General features: G+C 43.1%; 1 protein-coding gene across 1 annotated transcript in view; it reads right to left on the bottom strand.

Moving 5' to 3' along the window:
* Window positions 1-247: 247 nt before the first annotated feature.
* Window positions 248-18,994, bottom strand: part of LOC144509785 (dihydropyrimidinase-related protein 2) — a 41,598-nt gene continuing 22,851 nt past the window's right edge. Inside the window, exons 7-14 of the mRNA XM_078238571.1 lie at window positions 17,538-17,606; window positions 15,921-16,041; window positions 13,859-14,015; window positions 11,329-11,470; window positions 10,022-10,192; window positions 5,342-5,521; window positions 3,738-3,909; window positions 248-1,858 (exon numbers count right to left, since the gene is read on the bottom strand). Of these exons, the coding sequence (XP_078094697.1) occupies window positions 1,767-1,858; window positions 3,738-3,909; window positions 5,342-5,521; window positions 10,022-10,192; window positions 11,329-11,470; window positions 13,859-14,015; window positions 15,921-16,041; window positions 17,538-17,606 (1,104 nt within the window). The 3' untranslated portion in view covers window positions 248-1,766. The remainder of the gene's footprint in view (window positions 1,859-3,737; window positions 3,910-5,341; window positions 5,522-10,021; window positions 10,193-11,328; window positions 11,471-13,858; window positions 14,016-15,920; window positions 16,042-17,537; window positions 17,607-18,994) is intronic.

Below are 18,994 nucleotides of genomic sequence, written 5' to 3'. Positions count from 1 at the left end.
GAGAGAACAGGCGAGCCAGGCATCACCTTACTTTGCAGCACCAAACCACCAGCACCAATATACTGAGAAACTCCTACCTCTGGTTGTCCCAGAATGATGCAGCCAATGGCTGCACTTCACAATGCAATGAGACACACAAACTCACACATAGACACGCAGACGCAAGCTTTCAAATTCCATTCACTCTGACACGATTAAACAGCAATGTGTTTTCTGAACAGTTCATGTCAGTAAAGCACGATATTTTATCAACCTTCCCTAATGGGATAAATCACAAGACCTTTATTGAACACAATGGAAGGAGGAAGAAAAGTACAAGAGCAGAACCCTATCATCAGGAATGTCATGAAAACACAAAGTAGATTTCTTTAATAAGAATACAATACAGAATTAGAGGGGGAAAAGCCATCGATACGACATTTCAAAACTACAATGAGTTTTAGAGCATCAAGTCACTGCAGTCAATTAATCTTCGAAACTCCCCCAAATATGAATTAGCTCATCTAGTGACAAACACAAGGAAGCTGTCAATGAACGTACAGCGAGCCCATTTTGTGTTCCCAGTTTGAAAAATTAAGAAAAATGCACTTTAAGCACCCATAGAGGACAACAGTGAATCCTGTTGAGATGATGTGGGCAAAGCCTCACGACATACTGCCTCATGGGAAAGTGGACCATCCCACAGGGCAGCTGGGGAGAGATTTCCGAGTGGTGGAAGGACGATAGCCCATGAATAGACCAAGAAAGGAGCAAGCTTGTTAGTCAGACAGCCTTACCATTAAAAACCTATTCTTCTGTTCTTAGAATTTATCTCAGTACAAATTACATTTAACAATGCTGTGTGGAACTCAGAATTGGGAAGCAAATAGCATTCTACAGCTAAAACCAAAGGATGCTGGAAATTTACAATATGCTCCTCATGGGCGAAAACTGAAAAGACTAGCTAATATCATCAACCTACGTTTTCATTTTTTAGATGTTGTATTTACACTATTTCACTTCACATTTCCAGCTGTCAGTTTTTCCACAAATAACAAACCTTCCCTGCAGAACCAAATACCCAAAATTATCACCTGCTGCATCTTCAGGAAACTGTTGTAAATTATCATAAGTGCATACTTTTAATGACAAGTATTTAACAACTTGAAATTCAAACCATGTTTAACACAATTTAAACAATATTTGCAGACTGCTTTTCAGCCCTGTAGAGTATAAACTGAAAACAAATTGCATTCTGGCACTGATTTACTGACCATCCATTAACTGAGAGTTCAACTGGGTTAATACTGCTGCCATACTAATGACAAATGAACCTTGCAATTTCTTTTGTGAAGGGTGGCTGATTTAGTCAGGTTTGTGACCCTCTCAAATCATTTTGCATGGCTGTAAAATTCAAGGAACTGACACATTCCTCAATCTGCGTGGGAACGTTTTGGTTCGTTCTGCCGCACAGCTTAGAGGAAACATGAATGACAACTGTATTGTATGAGGATGTACAGCTCCAGGGAAGTCACTCCTATCTCCCTCAATCAGATGGATGTAGAAATTCCTTCATCTCTTAAATACTGTGTGTGTCATATTGCATCAGGCGTGGGTTTAAGAACAAGAAGGTGTTTCTCTCTGGATTTAATTGTTGGTGATAAATATAATACTGGGAATGGGTTACACAAATCCAGGATTGTTTGTCCACAGTAACCATCACAGGCTCTTAAAAAAAAAGGTGAAAAAAGATGATGGCTCCGCCAACACCACTACACAATGGAGGTTCATCCAAGCGTTGTGATATTCGCATGACCACCAGGAGGCATCACGATGCGCTGGCCAGTACGGCGAGGTAGATTGTCATCTACCTGTGCACCTGTTGAAAAGGGGGAAGAATTAGAATGCAGAGAGAGATACATGCAACAAGATAATTGATTCACCCCTCTGGTTTCCACCCCACCCACACCCCCCAATCCACCCATTCACTGCCTGAACCATCCCAACATTTTCTTTTGAATAGCTAACTGCACAACATTCTGTGGAAAAGCTTTTGGTTAAAAGTCAAGGAGCAGTTTTCCACTCTCATTCAGGATATGTGACACCAACTTGATTGAGTTTTTTTGAAGAGGTGCCAAAGAGAATTGATGAGGAAAGGCTGTGGATGTAGTTTAGATGAACTTTGGTAAGGTGTTTGACAAAGTCCCACATGGCAGACTGTTACAAAAACTAAAATCACATGGGATTCAGTGGAAGGGTGTTTTTCCAGGACGGAGATCTATAGCTAGTGGTGTTCTGCAGGGATCAGTGCTGGGACCTCTGTTGTTTGTAGTATATATAAATGACGTGGAGGAAAATATGGGTGGTCTGATAAGTTTGCGGGTGACACGAAGATTAGTGGAGTTGCAGATAGTGAATTATATTATAAATGGCAGAACCCTTAGCAACATTAATTTACAGAGGGATCTGGGCGTGCAGGTCCACAGTTGCCTAAAAGTGGCAACACAGGTGGCCAAGGTGATTAAGAAAGCATATGCCATGCTTGCCTTCATCAGCCAGGGCATTGAGTACAAGAGTTGGGAAATCATGTTGCAGCTATATAAATCCTTGTTTAGGCCACATTTGGAGTATTGCATGCAGTTCTGGTCACCACACTACCAGAAGGACATGGAAGCTTTGGAGAGAATGTAAAGAAGGTTCACCAGGATGTTGCCTGCACTCGAGGGTGTTGGCTATGCAGAAAGGTTGAATAAACTAGGATTCTTTTCGCTGGAAAGACGAAGGCCGAGAGCGGACCTGATAGAGGTCTACAAAATTATGAGAGGCATAGACAGGGTGGATAATCAGAGGTTTTTTTCCCAGGGTGGAAGTGTCAATTACAAGGGGGCACAGGTTGAAAGTGAGAGGGGGAAAGTTTAAGGGAGATGTTGGGGGAATTTTGTAGGGGAGTGCTGGGTGCCTCGAACGCGCTGCCAGAGGAGGTGGTGGAAGCAGACACATTAGCAATATTTAAGAGGCATCTGGATGGGTCCATGAATAAGGAGGGAATAGAGGGATATGGACCGTTTAAGGGCAGGTTTTTTTTTAGGTTAGTTAGGGCATCATGATCGGCACAGGCTTGGAGTGCCAAAAGGCCTGTTTGTGTACTTTTCTTTGTTCTTTGAATTTCCAACAAAGCATGGCTGATCTTGGCACACTGCATGAACTGCAAGAGCGAAGCCCAAAACAGCGGTCAGCTTACTTCTAATACTGCAAGTGAATTGAGAAATTTATGACCTGCATCATTTCTTTTTGCTGCTTTTGTTGTTGCTCCTCTCTGTCTCCTGAAACAGTTGGGCACTCTCTGCTCTGTACCCTTCTCCCTCCTGGTCTTAAACTGCCTGGGGGCAGTTTACATCCTGCCATTAGCTGACCCCCCCCACATGTTCTGGCAGAGACTGCTGCAAATAACCCAGCAGCGAGTGCATCGCCACACCATACTTATTAACTAAGTGAACTCGGTAAAACACATTTCACTAAAAGAGCCCTGTCCACTTTCAATGCGAGTCCATCTGAGACAGGCTGGAGAAATCCACCCATCACTGCATCGAGGTCACAAAGACTTGAAAGAATGCAATCATAAATTAACTTGGTTCCTCATATTTGACGGATCTGCTACTTCAGTACAATGTCAAGGTAAGGAGCTAAAACAAATACTAAATACAAAGTATTATACTGCCACATCAATATGTTGAGAGGTAATAAAACAGGAAACACACATTTACCAGACAAACTGAATCCTGACTGGTGCAGGTTTCGCACTGGTGGTGCTTGTTGCTTGGCAGGTGAAGTCCTGGCAGAGGAAGCAGGTGTGACTGATTTGGGCGTCACTGAAACCTCACAGACAGGACCATCGTAGAGCCCACGGGGGACTCCTCGCAGTTCTGTTAACTGGGAGGCAAAAAGTGATGGTGTTACAAACTATGTGTGGTTGAGATGCTGACAAAAGCAATATTTGTTGCAGTTCACGTGCAACATGCAGCAGTGCAACATTTCAATGTACCAATACTGATGGAATTGATTGAGTCCAATTCAATTGATGTGAAATCAATAAAATCTTAATGATTCTTGCTCAAGACCTCCTCTTTTTGCATGTACCAACAATAAAATTGTGGAGGTAGCACAAAGGATATGGGTTCAAATCAGAGATCAGCAGTGTCAAGAAATTTGTTTTCTTAAGAGCGTGCTCAATGCATAGAACAGCTCATGGAAGCAAAAACTTGCGGAACATTTATGCTATAGGCTGAAGCTATGTTGGGGGGGCTTGGGAGGCAGTGTGCGGTGGGGAGAGGAGGATGTTCATCCTCATGAAGCATCAACATACAATTACATTTCTCCCTTGCTGGAAACATCATTTCGCCTCCAACATTCCCGACGACTATTGCAAACATGGAGGTTAAACATGTTTCATTCATGGGACTATGTGGCAGAAGAGCAAGGGTTGGCGATACCAACATTCAATAGCAGCGCATTGTTGTATTCTAAAGAGAGGTGCACCTTTGCTACTGTTCCTGCAAAGCTGCGTTTTTGGGAGCTTCTTCCTGTGCTTTGCTTCTGCATCAGGAGTTAAGCACATATCTTGGCTGACATACTGCATAACAGACGAATCATCATTTCCAGGTCAAAGTGAGATTGGCAGTGGTCAGTGAAACTAATTTGGCACATTTGCATGTGCCCAGGACTGCCAGAATCAAGGGGTGGTGATGGGGGGAGGGGGGTGGCTGGGAAATAAGACTTTTATTACATAGAACCTCATGGTATTCTTCAAGATGGGATCAATGTACATCCTGAAGCGTGATTGTTATTACCTTAACATATCCTCACTTTGCACACAGCAGGATCCCACAATCAGCTCGAGAATGAATGACCAGTTAATCTACTTTTGACAGCATGACTTGAGGAAAGACTTCTTCTTAAAATGGTGCTGCAAGATCTTCACTGATCCAGTGAAACATGCCTCACTGTAAAGTCACATCTAAAGATCTGTGCCACACTGTGCTACAGTGTCAGCCTCAATTATCAGCTCAAGTCCCAATGTGGAACAAAACAGCGCAACAAAAAAAACACAATCTTCACAGGGCAGAATCAATGAAAGTAACAAAAAATGCTCACGGGATTGACAACTTAATGGTTGAACACAGAAGCTGTCCCAAGGGTCAACTGTGAGCAGTTTTCAATTACACTGAAGCAGCTGATGTGTGGGGCCAAGCTTTGCTGAGTCAGAGGCATAGGCTGAATTTGAACAGGACATGTCGCCAACAGAATATCAAGGCAAAGTCAACACTTTTAATCCTGATTTGGGACAACGTATAAAAGTAATTACCTTGCTCCTTGCTTTGACTCTCTTGTACACATAGTCAGGGAATGGTTTCTTGGGGATAAAGCGTCCAGAGCCCTCAGTAGCATGAACCGTGCCATCCTCAAAGACAATTTTGCCTTGGCTGATGACAACCAAGGGTGCCCCACGACACTCCATTCCTTCAAAAATATTGTATTCCACTGCCTAATTGCAATAAGAGGGGGAACAAAAACGTGAGAGCGGCAGGATTATATGCACGCACCTGCAAGAAAATTACAGAAGTGCTGCAAAACACATGGTTGACTCGCTGATCATATTTCTCTCCTCCCCTCCTGATTCTTGATGGAGCTCAGATGCATGAGCACCAACATCTATCTGGAAACATATCAAAATGCTCATTCTCACTGTCCAAACGGATGAGGAAGCACTGGCAACCTATTTGACTGTGAAAGGCATTACTACCGAACACGATCCAGTCCTCCCTCAACAATTTGAATCATCGATAGTCATGGGTGAGGTGCCTGAAGATCGGAAAGTGGCAAATGTTGTGCCTTTGTTTAAAAAGGGCTGGGAACTACACAGGCCAGTGAGCCTGTAAGTTGTTGGAAGGTATTTTGAGAGACAGGATCTACAGGCATTTAGAGACGCAAGGACTGATTAGGGACAGTCAGCATGGCTTGTGAGTAGAAAATCATATCTCACAAATTTGATTGAGTTTTTGAAGGGGTAACCAAGGAGGTAGATGAGGGCAGTGCAGTTGATGTTGTCTACATGGATTTAGCAAGGCCTTTGACAAGGTACTGCATGGTATGTTGTTGCACAAGGTTAAATCTCACGGGATCCAGGGTGAGGTATCTAAATGGAGAGTTGTTTTACAAACTGGAGGCCTGTGACCAGTGGTGTGCCTCAGGGATCAGTGCTGGGTCCACTGTTATTTGTCACTTATATGAATGATTTGGATGAGAATATAGGGGACATGGTTAGTAAGTTTGCAGATGACACCAAGATTGGTGGCACAGTGGACAGTGAAGAAAGTTATCTTCGATAGCAACGGGATCTTGATCAATTGGGCCAATGGGCTGACGAATGGCAGATGGAGTTTAATTTAGATAAATGCGCGGTGATTTTGGTAGATTGAACCAGGGCAGGACTTACAGTTACTGGTAGGGCGTTGGGGAGGATTACAGAACAAAAAGATCTAGGGGTACAGGTTCATAGCTCCAGGATGCTACCAGGACTTGATGGTTTGAGTTATAAGGAGAGGCTGGATAGACTGGGACTTCTTTCTCCGTAGCATAGGAGGCTGAGGGGTGATGTTATGGAGGTCTATAAAATAATGACGGGCACAGATCAGCTAGATAGTCAATATCTTTTCCCAAAGGTAGGGGAGTCTAAAACTAGAGGGCACAGGGATGAGGAGGAATTTCTTCAGCCAGAGGGTGGTGAATCTGTGGAACTCTTTGCCGCAGAAGGCTGTGGAGGCCGGGTCATTGAGTGTCTTTAAGACAGAGATAGATAGGTTCTCGATTAATAAGAGGATCAGGGGTTATGGGGAAAAGGCAGGAGAATGGGGATGAGAAAAATATCAGCCATGATTGAATGGCGGAGCAGACTCGATGGGCCGAGTGGCCTAATTCTGCTCCTATGTCTTATGGACTCAGGTGTGCAACAGAGATCCACTAGACAAGAGTTCTGGCATGAGGCTGCTTCGCAATCCCTGTTGAACCTGATAACTTGTGAAGGAGAAAGTAATCCCCATGAAGCTAATTGGTGGGCAGAATTTCACATTTTACGACATTTGTTGATAGAAACCAGCAAAAACCAACTTATTTCAAGCTAAAGGCCGGAGGCCATTTCAAAAAAAAGGGTAAATGTCTTTAAATACTCGATACAGCCAGGATACACCTCATGCAGATACAAGCACTCCCATTATTTCCTGCTACATTTGGTGCCATGTAAATCTCTCCGTTTTTCTAACTGGGCCTCACTTTCTCACTCATTTCAGCAAAAAAACAGAAAATGCTGGAAAATCTCAGCGGGTCTGACAGCATCTGTGGGGAGAGAATAGAGCCAACGTTTTGATTCTGGGTGACCCTTCGTCAGAGCTGAGCTGAATCATCCCGACTCGAAACATTGGCTCTATTCTGTCACCACAGATACTGTCAGACCCGCTGAGATTTTCCAGCATTTTCTGTTTTTGTTCCAGATTCCACCATCTGCAGTATTTTGCTTTTAGTCATTTTGGTGCTTGAGTCGCATTCACCAGTAACCATATTCCATCTGAAGTACCCAGACGCTGTTACCATTGACAAAGCACCTGTCAATTAACCTTCTCTCTCGCTGGTCATGACAGTCCTAATGGATTCCAGGATTCCTGGAGACTCCCTTCTTTAACCCCTTTGCACAGTCTGGTGGGTTCTGACAAGAGGATCTTGATCAATTGGGCCAGTGGGCTGACGAATGGCAGATGGAGTTTCATTTAGATAAATGCGAGGAGATGCATTTTGGTAGATTGAACCAGGGCAGGACTTACTCAGTTAATGGTAGGGCGTTGGGGAGAGTTACAGAACAAAGAGATCTAGGGATACATGTTCATAGCTCCTTGAAAGTGGAGTCACAGGTGGACAGAATGGTGAAGAAGGCATTCAGTATGCTTCGTTTCATTGGTCAGAACATTGAATACAGGAGTTGGGACGTCTTGTTGAAGTTGTACAAGACATTGGTAAGGCCACACTTGGAATGCTGTGTACAGATCTGGTAACCCTATGATAGAAAGGATATTATTAAACTAGAAAGAGTACAGAAAAGATTTATTAGGATGCTACCGGGACTTGATGGTTTGAGTTATAAGGAGAGGCTGGATAGACTGGGACTTTTTTCTCTGAAGCGTAGAAGACTGAGGGGTGAACTTATAGAGGTCTATAAAATAATGAGGAGCATAGATCAGCTAGATCGTCAATATATTTTCCCAAAGGTAGGGGAGTCTAAAACTAGAGAGCATAGGTTTAAGATGAGAGGGGAGAGATACAAAAGTGTCCAGAGGGGCAATTTTTTCACACAGAGGGTGGCGAGTGTCTGGAACAAGCTGCCAAAGGTAGTAGTAGAGGCAGGTACAATTTTGTCCTTTAAAAAGCATTTAGACAGTTACCTGGGTAAGATGGGTATAGAGGGATATGGGCCAAACGCTTGCAATTGGGACTAGCTTAATTGTTTTTTTAAAAAGGCAGCATGGACAAGTTGGGCCGAAGGGCCCGTTTCCATGCTGTAAACCTCTATGACTCTAAGCCATCCATGGACACTTTCCATCAGAAGTCTCAGTACAGTGGTTCAGAGCAAGAATCCTGTGAATTGTTTTACCCTCTACATTCCAGGTGTGTTGAAGTCCACTCAGATCAGCTAATTCAGAACAGACCGGGGATAGTTCCAAGCATGAACTGAATCTGCCATCTACCTGTTCACTCTACCAACCTCGCTCTGTTTTGCATTCCTCACACTTGTGATCACTGCTCAGTTGCTATCTTCATCAGCTCTCTTTTATTTCTCCAAATGCTTTATATTTCATAGAATGCACCGCTCAAAGAGTGGTGGAAGGAGGTTCATCCATAACTTTGGAAGCGATGAAGAAACAGCTAAGACTAACTGGATAGCTCTACCGAAGAGTTGGCACAGGTCTGTTGGGCTGAATGGCCTCCTCCTGTGCTATATCATTTAGAATTCTATGTTAAATAGAAACGATAGAGGTTCCAGCATAATTCACTGGACACACAACTAACTGCATCAGACAATCTTGTTGGAGTAAACTCAAGATTAAAGGATACCAGATGGTTACCAGGCACAAAATGGACTCTGGGAAAAGACATTAAGATGTGCTGACTTGGGCACAGACATTGCACAGCGAGTTAAAACCTGTTAGTGTCTAAATTACTGCAGGAAATAGATCAGACCTTGAGGCACCTTAGTTTGAGATAAAGCAGAACCAAAACAATGAGTTTTGGTAATGAGATCAGTCGTTGATGGGGGGCATAAATGCATTAATGTATCTACTCTATGTATAACGATGTGCTGACTGCCAATGTCCGTACTTGTCTACTCTATGTATAATGATGTGCTAACGGCTAATGTCCGTACTTGTCCATTATTTGAAAATGTATAAAAGATGCTTAACTGCCATTTTAAAGTTGAGAAGGTGACTGCGTGCACTGCGGAGTGCCCAGCGCTTCTCCCAAAGCTTTGTTCAATAAACTGCGTGCTGAATCTTTAGATCTGACTCCGAGTGGTGATTTTCCCACAACAATCTCAAAAAGCATCAAACTTTCTTTGCTTCAGTTCCCTGGTCACCGTTTGAACTTCTTTTCAGAAGGTCAGCTACCAGATACACTGCCCAACTTGTGTAACCAACACTTGAGTTGCTGGGAATTTCCTGAGAGCTTCTCACACTCTACTCCTTCAGCAGAAATTATAAAACAATAAGTTCTGCATAAACGGAGGTGTCTTCCCAACTGCAAAAGTTATGGTGGCAGAGGAGGAGAATGCTCCAAGGAAATTTCTGGTAAATATTTACTATTACAGCCCAAGGTATCAATAGAGTCTTTTGTCCCTTGGTGAAAGTAACAACTTTGGACAGTGATTTATTTGCTTCTGCAAAAACATTTGATTGCAGTGACTGACTGGTGTATTAAATAACACAGAAAGTGGTCAAATTACCAGGCTATGGTTTTTTGCAGTGATGGTCTTGACAAAATCAGGGTCCCAGATCACAAGGTCGGCATCCGAACCTACTGCAATGCGTCCCTTCCTTGGGTACAAATTGAAAATCTTGGCAGCATTGGTGCTGGTCACTGCTACAAATTGATTTTCATCCATTTTTCCAGAGACCTGTGACAAAATACATTTCAGTTAAAGAACACTGACAGTTGGGGACACCGTGGAGGCATCTAACAAATAATTATTGGGCTTTACTCATTCATGTGGGTGTCACTGGCTGGGCTAGCAATTATTACCCATCCCCAAGGCATTCAAACATCAACCACACTGCTGTGGATCTGCAGTCACATATAGGCCAAACTGGATAAGGAAAACAGATTTCCTCCCCTAAAGTGAACCAGATGGGTTTTTATGACAACCAACAAAGGTTTCATGGTCACCATTCTTCTTCATTACAGATGTTTGTTGAATGCATGGTAGAATTCGAACCTGGGTACCAGAACGTTACCCTGGGTCTCTGCATCACCACTGTGCCACTGCCTTCTCATTTAGTCTTAGTGTATTGCAATACTGCAGGTGCATTCCTCACCCCACAAAATCCAATTTCCAGTGTACTAAATGATTGTTCAGTAATTTAATTTTCAAGAAAGATCTAGGTGATGAATGTCATTGAAATCCACGCACTTTCCCTCCCTGTTATCTTATGCACCTTTGTTCTAATATTCAGGCTCGCGTTGAAGGAGAAATTTATATCTCAAACTTCGTATCTTCAATTTTCTCTGTCTACATTTCCCGCTGCCTCGGAAAAGCAGCCAGCATAATCAAGGACCCCACGCACCCCGGACATTCTCTCTTCCACCTTCTTCCGTCGGAAAAGATACAAAAGTCTGAGGTCATGTACCAACTGACTCAAGAACAGCATCTTTCCTGCTGCCATCAGACTTTTGAATGGACCTACCTTGTGTTAAGTTGATCTTTCTCGATACCTCAGCTATGACTGTAACACTACATTCTGCACCCTCTCCTTTCCTTCTCTATGAACAATATGCTTTGTCTGTATAGCACACAAGAAACAATACTTTTCACTGTATACTAATACATGTGGCAATAATAAATCAAATTAAAAATCAATAAAAAGTTCTCTTTGTGGCCTCCTTTCAAGTCTCATAGCCTCTTAGCAATTTTGTCACAGCTGAATGCTCTAGAAGTATAAAGGTGAGGCTTGGAGTCTTCCTCTGCAAGTCCCCACAGCCTAAGACACATCAGCACTTGGTTTTTCATTTTTCCTTGACAAGGATTCTACTTACCACAGCTTTATCCCAAACAATGGACATTCTCTCCTCAATTCCATTGGTACCTTCAGGAATCAGGGTGAAGTCATCCTTTCCTAACGCCTTTTGAGAGGTGTTGAAAGTACAGTGTGCGCTGCCAGTGACCTGCAGGTCACCACTGTAAGTACAAAGAAAGACTGAGGGTCAATAAGGGTGCTTACCTAGATCCATTCAACACACTGACAAACGTTTTTTTTAAAAAACAGACCTTCTCTACCTAATCAGTAGCGAGATATTAAACAAAACAGACCACAACAATTCAGCCTCTGCTGAATAACTACTAAATGAAAAGTTAGAAACATCCAATGCTGCATAGTTTGAAAGAAAAATTAGTTGAGCTTCCAACACTCATCCGCTAATCAGTGACATTTGCTTGCTCCCTGCTGACTGGGCAATCTGGGCAATGTGGCAAAAAAATCAGTCCATTTCTGTGCAGCAACGTCCCGGCAAGACTCACACCGGGGTTTTCCCATCCCGCTCGCCACGGGATCCGTAGTGGGTGGAGCGGGATGGGGGCAGACCATGCAACGGTCTGTTGAACTCGGACGGGATTTTCTGGTTTTAGGGCGAGCGTGGCCAGGAAATCCCAGCCCCAGTCTCAGCCGTGGCGCAGTGGATAGCACACCCACCTGAGTCAGAAGTTGTAGGTTCAAATCTCACTCCAGAGACAAAAATCAACGCCGATACCCCAGTGCAAGTACTGAGGTGGCACTGTATTTTTGGTTGAGGCATTAAACCAAAGACAATCAATTCTTTCAGGTGGATGCAAAAGATTCCACAGCAATGTTTTGACTCAGAGCTGGTCCCAGTGAGCTGGCTAATATTTATTCCTCAATCAACACCAGTAAAGAATTTGACCTGAACTTTTGCAGATTGCCGCTCTGTTACTAGTTCCTACTTCAAAATCCAGCTGTGCAACAACTGTACGGAGCATCACGCTCCCGAAGCCTTCTATCAAGGGTTGCAAAATTGGACTTATGGGGGGGTCACACCCACTTTTTCATGGCACGAGTTGCTGTAAAGCTGGTGCATTTAAAGGTCCAGCCACTTACAAGGCATGGAGAAGGTAGGTTTACAAGCTAGGTGGGTCGGATTGGGGTTGTACGGTTGATGAGAGGTGGGGTGGGAGTGGTGGAGGGAATGAGGCTGTGGTGTCGAGTGTTCATGGGGGTTCTGTGGGGAAGTCAGTACTACAGTTACCCAGGAGTTAGAAGTGCCATTATTACAAGACAATTGGAGCTATCCAAACTTTTACAATTTAAATTGTACTTTCGGATGGTTTCGATTACAGGTCAATTGCCCAATAGAAGTTTGAACTTACCGGGCAATATTTACCTGGGGTCCTCTGGGGGGCTGGGCATTCCCCAGTACATTTTTGGAGTTCTCCCTGAAACATCTCCCAGAAGCTTAGACTTTAGAGGCCATTATATTTCTGTTTGTGGGAGCTCACTGTGCACAAACAGGCTGCAATGACTATACTTCAAAATCACTTCTGCAGCTCCAAAAGGTTTTGGGTCAACATGAGGTTGTGAAAGCATGATTTAAACGCAAGAATTATTTTCTTCTTCCTTTCTCTGCCCTCTGAAGAGAAAGGAGTGGAAAAGTAGAGCAAAACTGGGAAGCAGGGGAGAGGGTATGAACATTTCAGAAATCTCTCCAATTCTCATTACTGTGGAGCTGTCTGACTCAAGGTTGATGGAAAAGCAAGCTACAAAAATAACCGGGAAAGTGGATGGGGAGCTGATGAAAGGAGGACTTGAGTGCAGTGCAAAGCATCTTCCCGTACACACAACAATCAACAGTAGACACCAGAGTGAAACTGTCAGTATTTTTAGAAAGAATAATGGACCCTTTCGTTTTGCAGCCAAGGTCCAATTCACAAATCCCAGGATATCTCACTGAAATAGTCACAAAATTGGGAGCATTCTGACAAAGGGTGAATGTGCCCTTACTTCTTTGCACCCAGTTACTTATTTCACAAAATACAACCTAGAGGTCCAACTGCTCCAATTGAAAATGCCTTCCTAAATGGACCTTTCAGTGTTTTATGCTATTTCTTTATTCTAAATTCTGGTCTTCCTTGAATAAGCATTCAAGATGTACCTTCACATTCCATTTCTATCTCACATCTCTATAAAAGGTTTCCTCCTGGGTCCTTTACTTCATTTTCTGCCCTGTTATAGCCTTGCTCCTCAAATACAGATACAATTTGCATTTAAATTATGCAGTGCCTTCAGTCTCAGTGGCCGCCTGTGGTAAATTGTTCCATGCCCAAATTATCTTTGGTTTGGTTAAACTTCCTTTACTTTTCGTACTCGTTCACCCAGTGATATCTGAGAGTCTGTCACTATTGATTGTGGAGAAAACTTGAACCCTATTTGGTATCAAAACTTTTCGGTTATGGATTTTGCACCAAGTTGTCCCACTTGTGAATTTCAATGTTCAGGATAACATATTATCAGCTAAGATCTGCTGCTCGAGAGACTTGCATGTACCAAGCATGTACCAAGATAGCAAGGAGTTCAGGTAGTCTGGAGTAGTCGGATCAGGACTCAGTGGAGGGGAAGTCACAAAAGCAGCTGCTTTGGCCCAGTTCTTGCTCCAGTAATGAGATCCATCAGTTCCCAGGCTTGCAGTGATCGGTTCTCCATACACAACAGTGCCTGTAGGGAAAAGAGCATGTCATTAGCTCTTTTATTTAAATGAAGACTTGAATTGAGAGAAGCTGGTTTATTTTCAAACCCTACTGCCAGCTGGAGTTGAATGAGAAAAATGTGCTGTTTTTAATTTCATTGTTCATGGGTTTACAAGTATTGCATGATTCATGTTCAGTTTCTATTCCGATCATGCACAAACACACATGCACACAGTGCCAGTTCTTTTGTTCAATCAATAAATTCCTGGTAAGCAGGGAAAAATTAATTCCCCTGGCAAGTGGGCAGGCAATCAGAGGTCAGGTTTAAAATTATAACCAAAAAAGAGTTAGAGAAGAAATAAGGAGAAATTCTTCACACAGAGGACTGTTAAGATCTGGAATATAGATGAAAGGTATCAGATTGCATTGGAACTCTCAGAAGGCACTTGGGCATTTTCTTGAACAAGTTTAATTTGCAGAGTTCAGTGAAACAAACCTGGGGTGAGAGACTAAATTGGACAGCTCTTTCAGAGAGCTTGCACAGGGCTGATAGGCCAAATGGTCTCATTCTGTGCTATGATCAGTTGTTACTTGAGCCAAAGTTCATGTAAGCTAATGTGGCACCTCGAAAGTACTTGCACAGGCTGCAAAAATCACCATACGTGCGTGGTCATGCAAAAAAGTTTAAATAGGCCACACACTTAAATACGTCACCCGCAGGCTGCACACTAAAAAAAGGTACTCACCACAGCTTTGATTCATGTCAGCCTGTTCCAGAATGTCCCAACTTGAGTAATTCCCCTTGATAAAGAGAGCCAGCATAAACAGACCTCATCTGGGACTCCAAGACAGGAGAGCAGGCAAGCATATGGGATTGGGACTACTGCATCTTTGGAGAACAAATACCAGCAAGGACTGGTTGGGCCAAATGGCCTGTTTGTTGTCTTTTCTATTGATGGCTGGATCCTAGTTGTAGGAAATAATTGTTGACCCAACGAAGGTGGGCATTTCCCCTACAGACAAAATATTTGATCTGACTACGTAGTTGATATCGCGCATGGATAACTGTGGGGACTGAGAACAAAGCTCATTGGCTTATTGAAACATCTTAATTACTTTCCTCTTTAACCAAGTCAATTAAAAATGCAATGATCGAGTTCTGCTTGCACCATTTTAGCTTTGGAGCAGAGCCTTTTTTTTCACATCACTACAATATCCAATGGGTTCACTCTCGCATCCAAATCTAAAACTCTGCCTTGAAGTTTTACTTTGATGCTTAAGCACATGACCTCAACTGACACTTCCTGACTGGATGGAAGGCATGCAACAGTTTTGGGGTTATCTTTGTTAACTTATCAGTCCAGTAAATGTCCCAAACTGAAGAGTTCTCCTGATGTCCCGGCTAACATTCTGTCCTCAAACAATATTTTAAAGGAAGGTGGATTGGTCATTCATCTCGGGTGCTGTCTGTGAGGCACTGTTGATTTAAAATGGCTTCTGCACTATTGATGTACTTCAAAGTTACTCCATTATTTGGAGATTTGCTGTAATGGGATGATACCGCCAGGCAAGAAATACTTTCTTTTTGCACTGCTACTAAAGCTACAATGGACACAATGAGGAACAATCCCAATTTTAAAACAACAAGTTGACGGTCCACAGGAAAGGACCATAGTGCTGCCCCATTAAGTGCTTCCAGCCCAGATAAATCATGCAGTAGATGGAATAACAGGTTCTCTCTCTCCCAAACAATAACATTATGCAAAACCACTGATGAACACTATAAATGGCAATGTTTGATCTTTTGATGTCCAGGCGTTGTGAAGACCTGGAGAAGCAGAGGAGGAACATTCAACTTGCAGGCCTAGAGTTGGTAAAAATCCAGGCAATGGGGGTGAAAGAACAAATATTCAGGAGAAGGGCAGATACATACCTTTCTTCCTGGCTTGAGCAATGATATCAGCAGCAGTTTTACTCATTACTTTGGTCACGTAGAGCGGGCAGTTGGTTTGATTTGCAATAGTGATGGCCCGGTTCACTGCTTCTGCTTCAACCTGCAGAGGGAGAAACATGTTGGGTCACATGGGGAAAAAACCTTCATAAAATCATGTCACCCATGATTTGAACAAAGGACAGGATTATTTCCTCCTACTTTTATTTCTTATAGTAATCAGCTCTAGTTTTGTTAACACAGAAACTGCTCTGTGGACTGCTCTGTATTCACTTGTGGGAGAAAGTCCCATTTCCAAATACTGCTTGAAGCAGAGTAATTCTCGAACCAAAAGAAAATCTCAGCAGGGCTGGCAGCATCTGTAAGGAGAGAAAAGAGCTGACGTCGAGTCCCGATGACCCCCTGTCAAAGCTAAAAGACATAGAAACAGTATTCACAATATTTTGCTTTTATGCTTTAACTCTTGAACCAACTGTGGTACACAGTGCAACTTAATTAACCAATTTCTACCTGCTCAAACAGTAGTTCTCAAAATTCTGTTGCAATAATCACTCTACAATGACACACTTCACAGTGGCAGCCACTAAATAGCACTGAGTCTCAACTGTAACCACTAACTAAGCACAGGCTCCAAGTAGACGCTTCGATGATCTCGACCTGTATGACTTAGTCGCCCATTGGGTTTTACAGGAGCAACTTCCAAGGCCTGATCTGAATTCACAACACATATGTAATGATTGTGGGGTCTGTCTCTTTAAGACAGCACAGCAGAAGAGGGTCATCTGGCTTGAAGGACCAATGGGAACCAAGAGTGAATGATCATGGCCCATCGAGCCTGCACCGACAACAATCCCACACAGGTCCTATCCTATTCCCATAACCCCACATATTTACCTCCTAATCCCCCTGACATTAAGGAGCAATTTATCATGGCCAATCAACCTAACTCACACACATTTGGACTGTGGGAGGAAACCGGAGCACCTGGAGGAAACCCATAGAGGCACGGGGAGAATGTGCAAACTCCACACAGACAGTAACCCAAGGCCTGGGTCCCTGGCACTGTGAGGCAGCAGTGCTAACCACTGTGCCACCGTCCCAGAGGGTGAAGTCCTCACTTGGGCAGAATACATCTGAAAGCCATGTAGTAAACATGTGAGGGCTGGAGCAGTGGGGGAGGCTTTTCCAGGGCAGCAAACCCCTTTACATATTTTCTCTTTTATCAATAAAAACCTTTTGTTTGTAATTAAGCCTCAAATGTCTTGACAAAACCAGAAGTGTGCCATGCTATTACAACATTTAAATTACTGACAAAGCATCAGAACCAGCAGCTTTTGAACTCTTGCTGCCATTTGATGGTCAAGCAACTTGGTAATGGGCAATGGAGCAGATGGTGCAAGGTCCCAAGAATAAAATTTCAGTTGGAAGAGTCATGAACTAATGGCTGAACTGAACAAAGTATGTCATGGGTTTCTGCCTCATAACCAGTTATAATGTTGCTTGATCATCGTACAGCAGTAATTGTTTAAACAAAAATTCTGATCCTAAAATCAGGTGCATCAGAATGTTATCCCTGCGTTTCAAAACCTATCATCTCACCTCCTCTGGCCGGCTCAGTACATGGCCTTCAGGTCCAGTGATACCCAGTGCAAGAATCCTCTGCTGTTCCTGCAACAGGAAGCATGGTGGTTAGGAGGCGGTTTCACAAAACAGTCCATGTAACCCTAAGGGGATAATTATTGCTAACAGCAGAATCCAGTTCTTATTTCACAGCAATGAGCAAAGGCCAAGTGACACACTCTCACCGAAAAGTCACACTAAGATTTCTTTATTTCAATCTTGGTAAAGTTGACGAATATAAAAAGTGTACTGATGTGGACAAGGCAGCCAATACCTCCGAGTGGCATAAATCCATAGTCAGCAGAAACCATCACCTTCAAGAGGCAGAAATAAATTGGGAGCTGAGGGGGAATTGTTCAACTTTGGTGTTCTTCACTTATTTCAGCTGTGGCTCTCCAGGTGGGAAATTTGGGGTTCAAGTCCCACTCCAGAGACTTGAGCACAAACATATTGGCTGACAGTCACAATGTAGTGCCCAGGTAGTGCTGCACTGTTGGAACCATCATCCTTCAGATGAGGTATTCAATACACACATGACTTAGATGAAGGAACCGAAGGTATGGTTGTGAAATTTGCTGATGACACAAAAATTGGTAGGGAAGTGAATTGTGAACGGGACACAAGAAGGCTACAAAGTGACATAGATAGAGCGGGCAAAGATCTGGCAAATGGAGTATAATTGAGGAAAACGTGAAGTGGTTCATTTTGGCAGGAAAAATAAAAAGACGACTGTGAGATCTGAGATTCAGAGGGATCTGGGTGCCCTTATGCATGAATCGCAAAAAACTAGTATGCAGGAACAGCAAGTAATTAGCAAAGCTAATTAAATGCCACAGTTTATAGTGAGGGGGAATGATAACCAAAGTTCGGAGGTTATGCTTCAGTTGTACAAATCATTGGTGAGAACACATGTGGAGTATTGTGTATCATATTGGTTGCCTTATTTTAGGAAAGATGTAAATGTGCGAGAAGCAGTCCAGAGAAGGATTATTAGACTAACACTAGGAATGGGCAAGTTGTCTCATGATGAAAAGTTGGACTGGTTAGGCTTATGGTCACTAGAGTTAAGAAGGATGAGAGGCGACTTGATTGAAACATACAACATCCTAAGGGATACTGACAGGGTGCATCTGAGAGGAGATTTCCTCTTGTCAGAAAATCTGGAACCGGGGTCACTGTTTAAAAACTGCTCATTTAAGACAGCGATGAGAAGAAATTTTTCCTCTGAGGGTGGTGAGTGTTTGGAACTCAAAAGGCAGTGAAAGCAGAGTTGTTGAATATTTTAAAGGGAGAGCTAGATAGATTCTTGATAAACAAGGGGTGAAAGCAGGAATGTGGGGTTGAGGTTACAAGAGATTTTATGAACCGCAGAGCAGACTTGAAGGACTGAAGGGCCAACTCCTGCCCCTAAATCATACGTTCATATGTCAAGGGGA

Source organism: Mustelus asterias, chromosome 22 (genome assembly GCF_964213995.1).
Source record: "Mustelus asterias chromosome 22, sMusAst1.hap1.1, whole genome shotgun sequence".
Classification (NCBI taxonomy): domain Eukaryota; kingdom Metazoa; phylum Chordata; class Chondrichthyes; order Carcharhiniformes; family Triakidae; genus Mustelus; species Mustelus asterias.
Note: the sequence above shows the minus strand (reverse complement) of the source record. Positions and strands in the feature narration are given on the sequence as shown.